Source organism: Quercus robur, chromosome 1 (genome assembly GCF_932294415.1).
Source record: "Quercus robur chromosome 1, dhQueRobu3.1, whole genome shotgun sequence".
NCBI classification, from domain to species: Eukaryota; Viridiplantae; Streptophyta; class Magnoliopsida; order Fagales; family Fagaceae; genus Quercus; species Quercus robur.
Genome location: NC_065534.1, coordinates 49,297,223 through 49,302,366, shown reverse-complemented (window position 1 = coordinate 49,302,366; position 5,144 = coordinate 49,297,223). Strand labels below are relative to the sequence as shown.

Genomic DNA, 5,144 nt, shown 5'->3' with positions numbered 1-5,144 from the left:
CTAGTTGTACCTTATAAGGACATATCTTCTCACCAACGGAGGGTAGACAATCTCTTTAAGGTGCCTAGCCCTCTTCCACGACTTTGGGGAGGCTTGGGAAGCCAACTGGGGGCAAGCGTATCTTGCCTACTTGTACTCTTCCTTGGACATGCTCAACTAGGGGGCTCTCTGCCAACTTGTGGGGCCTTGGAAGCTCCTTGAGGTTAGTTTTCTTTTCCCTTGTTTTGTAGCTCCTATGTCTTCATCTTGCAAACTATCATCTTGCAAATTGTATCCATTCATCTTGCAAATTGTACTCATTCACCTTGCAAACTGTCACCTTATTATTTTTTTTAGTGTTGAGCCGTTCAGTACGGTCTTATTGCTCGTGTTGCAGATGTAGATCTGAAGATTTTCTCTTTGGTTAGGGCTCATTTCGAGACTATCTTCTAATGAGGTGAGTTAGGAATTTAATGCCTTTCGTTATTTCTCCTACAAGTCTCTTAGGGTCTTTATTCTCTAACCTTATGTGTCGTTACAGGTCATTTGGAGTCCTTAGGTAGGTGCCCCTGCTATTGCGGACCCAAACTTAGAGGAAGCTACCATTGTCATTTCTGGGATTACTCAGCCCTTCGAGGGTGCTAGCTTGAGGGTGCTCTACCTGGCGAAGAGGGTACGCTGCTAGTTGGTGTATGGGGATGCCCTATAGGTTCTGATGGACCCTCCGGTGTTTATGCTTGCCCCGCTTTCCATGACGAATGCTAAGTATCAGTTGTGGAGGAGTGGCATTCCCTACACCCAACAAGTTTCAGATGAGCTGGATTATGAGGAGTTCAATGACACTCACCTCATACCTTCCCACACTCCTACAGTATGTGTTCTCCCTTCTTATTCATTTCCCTTTTTCCTTTGCATTGCTTTGCTTAATGATGTTCACATGGGATACTTATGTCAGGCTGCTCCCATTGACCCTCCTCGCTTACTGTGGTCGGTCTATGTCTATGGTCTTAACGGTTTTGCTCGTGAGTGTGCAATAGGCTGCAACACAAATGTCATGGGTTACTCTTTTCTCAAGGGTACACGAGCGGTGAGCTCTCTTTTATTCTTGTCTCCTTCCTTTCCATTCTTGAATCCTAATACTTGTTCTAACACCTTTTTCTTTCAAAATTTAGCCCACTATACAAGAGCATGAAGAGTTAGTTTGGCACGCGAGGAACCTCAAGCTAGAGATGATCGAGTATTCCAAGCAGATCTATGATCCTAGAGGATTTGCCTACCCGGGTGATGATGATGATGATGGTGGTGATGATTGAGAGGTGACTACAAGTTACCCGCTAAGGAAGAGGCACTTTCAGTGATCCTGCAGACAAACATAGACACATAGCATATTTCTTTTTTACTTCTCTTCTTTTTTTCTTTTTTTTATTAGCATGTATTTCTGCACTTTATCTTTTATTTGAGACATTGGGTTGTATTTAAGAACACTTTTTACATTTATGCTTTACTTATAAAATGTACTTAATTTACAACTTATGGGGATAATTGCACAATTCTATGCAACTTTGCTTTTCTTGATCTTTGATGCTTGAAATTATGAGCTTGAGTGTGCCTTGAGTAGTCCTTTAGGCTATAGGAATCATGGGGGTCTTGGTGGAGGAACCGCACTCCAAGTAGAAAAAGGAACTCGGCTCTGCCTTCCTTCATGAGTATGCGTAAGCGCGCCTACATGTGCAGGTCTTGACCATGCATATGCAACTTTGACTCTACGTACGTGTGCCACGGGTCAAAAAAATCCTAGCCACCCTATTCAAGTATAAAATAGCCGTTGGAGGCCTCCAAACCCTCACCAAATGTATTTTAAGCTTAGAAAACACTCTTTAAGGCTTTCCAATGGCAAAATTTTCTCCTTTAGAAGTCTCGACATGGATCAAGAAGCTTGGCCCTAATTTCAAAGAGGCTCTTATTCCTTTTGGTCACTCTTGCATCTTTCCATATCACCAAATCAAGGTGGATGAACCTCTCCTTCGTGTTGCTGCCAACTTTTGGATTCCTACTTAGAATGTCTTTCACTTCAACGGTGTGGAGATATGCCCCACTTTTGAAGAATTTAGTGCAATCATGGGCAAACCCAAAGTTAACACTCTTATCCTCCCCACCACTGGTGAGGACTTCGCTAACTTAGATCATGACCTTTTATGGATTTCTTTAACTGTGGCGCGGCAATGGCGTACGCTTGACCATTTGAACATTTGCATGGCCTTTACATACTTCTCTTAGTTGGCTATTTCGGTGATTGGTAGGAGATGCTCTCACTATCTCAATGCCTTCTGTTTATGGCTCCTTGAGAGGTATTTCTTGGTGTATGAAACATATCGAGTAGATCAAAGGATGTGCTTGGTGGTCAACAATCTAGGCAAAGGAAGCCCTGTAGGTATGATCTTGGCTAAAACTTTTAATGGCTTGGACGCTATTTATAGGGAGGAAGCAAACTTCTTTGAGGGGAGCCCTTTCCTTCTTTAGGTATAATCCCTAATTTTTGCCTAGATTCTCAACCTAGAGGGATTCCTTTAATTTTTGCATGGGTTGCCTTTCGGTTTTCAACTCATCGAGGCTCTTTATATCGTCTTTGTCATTGTTTCATTTTATCTCTCCTTTTTCCACTCATGCTTTCCTTTTGTTTTCTCTTTTTTTTCATTTTCCTCTTTCAGATATGGCTATATAAAAGGCTTCGGTTCCTTCATCCCCCACTGTTCCTCCTAGTCAATATCTCCCCAAGCACTACCGTGACCGTAGGCCCAAACGTGCTGAGATGAGTTTTGATGAGTTCACTGAGTTAATGAAGTGCATTAATGTCACAAATATTCAATGGGTAGTGGAATGGTGGCACATTTTAGGCATGGTCAACCACGTCTTCAAAGACAATTGTGTTCCTTTGATTGGGCTTCATCATTGCTCTTATTATTCCTCAGACTGTATTGCAAGGAAATTTGGAGATCACCAAAGGATCCCTAGTAATGATGGTGTCTTTCATATATCTATTTTCAACGAGAGGGTCTTAGGTAGGATCTATGAGACTTGGTTGAAGAGGATGGTGGCTAAAGACATTTGTTTCCCTCAATTTCTTCATCCCACTTAGGGCCACAAAGCTTGGCTTGAGGCTGACATAAAGTGGGTTCACATGGATGAAAAAGCTTAACAGAGGTCCAACAAAAGAAAGAAGGCTGATTGACTACCTTGATATGCCATAAATTGAACTTTTCTACACTGTATGATTCTCATGTCTTTTCTTTCAAATTTAATAAAGGATTGGGAGGTTCCAAATCCCCTATGGAAATGATTTATTATCTTTTAATTTTAGCAATAAGAGAATCATCCATTTATTATCTTTGCTTATTGTCATTATTTTTTTCTTTTTTCTTTTCTTTTTTTCATGCCATGTAATTTTTGCCCATGATGTCCTTATAGGAATTTTCGCCATACCCATGGTCTTTTCCCCTATCTTTTGCCTAGACTACCCTTTCGGGTTTTCAATCTAGCGAGGTTCTTTTGCCTTAATTTTTGCCTAGGCAGGCCTTTCTGGTTTTCAACCTAATAGGCTTTTTTTTTCCTTTAAATGTTATATTTTCGGAGCCTATCCATGTTGATTAGGCAAGCATCTCTTCTCCATCCAAATCTGTAATTCTTGTAGCACCTCCTGACATAATTTTCTTGATAATAAAAGGCCCAGATCATCTTGGCTTCATCTTTCCTCTTGGATCAAAAGTTTCATCTTTAAGCACTTTTAGGACCAAATCCCCTTCTTTAAGGTTTCTAGGTTTCATTTTTTTTGTTGAATGCTCTAGTAATCCTCTTTTGGTACCCTGTGCATGGTATTGTGCCATAGCTCTGTTCTCATCTATCAAAGTCAATTGTTCATATTTTCCTTTCATCCAATCGTCCTCTAAGACCTTGGTATCCACTAGCACTCTCAAATATTGTATCTCTACCTCAATGGGAAGGAACGCCTTTAATCCATAAACCAAAGAGTAAGTGGTTGCCACAGTCAATGCACAAATAGAAGTTCTGTAGCCCCATAGGGCAAATGGAAGTTTCTCGGCCCAATCCTTGTATATTACTACCATCTTGGCTAGGATGTTCTAATTGGCTGCTTCTATAGCCTTATTAGTTTGTGGTCGGTATGGTGAAGACTTGTGATGCTCAATGTTGTACAACTCCATGATCCTTCGAACCTCTCTTTCAAAGTGGGAGCCATTATTTGCGATGATCTCTTGTGGTACCCAGTATCGGCAAATGATGTTATTCTCTACAAACCAAGCCACATGATTGGCTTTCAATACAGAGTAGGAGGCTGCTTCTAACCATTTGGTGAAGTAGTCAATCGTCACTAGGATGTACTTGTGTCCGTTTGAAGCCTTTAGGGCTATCCTTCCAATCACATCTATACCCCAGACTAAGAAAGGCCAAGGAAAGGTCATGCTATACAGCTCACTAGGTGGTACATGATTAGAGTTTGCATGTGTTTGGCAGATATGGTAACTCTTTACAAAGTCTACACAATCAGTCTCCATCGTATTCCAATAGTACCCCATCCTTAGGATCTTTTTGGCTAACATTCTCCCATTCATGTGAGGACCACAATTCCCTTGATGAACTTCTTCCATAACCCTTTCGACTTCCTCTTTCTTCAAATAACGGAGATGTATGCCATCATAAGACCTCTTATAAAGCCATTCTCCACATAGGATATATTTCATAGCCATCATCCTTATCAAACGACGTTCTCCCTTATTGGCACCGTCAACGTACACTCTCAATTCCAAGAATTTCATGATGTCATAATGCCAAGGAACCCTTTCTTCTTCTATAGCTAAGACTATTATACCCTTCCTTTTTCAGTTTCTTTTCATTTTTCATGCATTTAAGGGAGAATTTTCGAACTTCATAAAATTTGGGGTTTTTGATGTTCTAGCTATTTTCTTTCAAAATTGATCAATGGGTTTTTGTTGTTGGATGATAGTAATATGTTCTTTATGGTTTAATTTGATCAATTTGATGAATTGGGAAAAATTGGATTTTCTAAGGCTTGAAACTACCCGAATTGGGGCTTTTGTTCAATTGAGTATTAATTGATGAAATTGGCTTGTTTGATTGATTGATTTGGTCAT

The 5,144-nt window shown here is 40.4% G+C and overlaps 1 protein-coding gene across 1 annotated transcript; it reads right to left on the bottom strand.

Moving 5' to 3' along the window:
- Positions 1-4,115: 4,115 nt before the first annotated feature.
- LOC126712817 (uncharacterized) lies at positions 4,116-4,808 on the bottom strand. The gene has a single exon (XM_050412304.1). It carries the CDS (start codon positions 4,806-4,808, stop codon positions 4,116-4,118), a length of 693 nt encoding a protein of 230 aa, XP_050268261.1.
- Between the last annotated feature and the right edge of the window lie 336 nt (positions 4,809-5,144).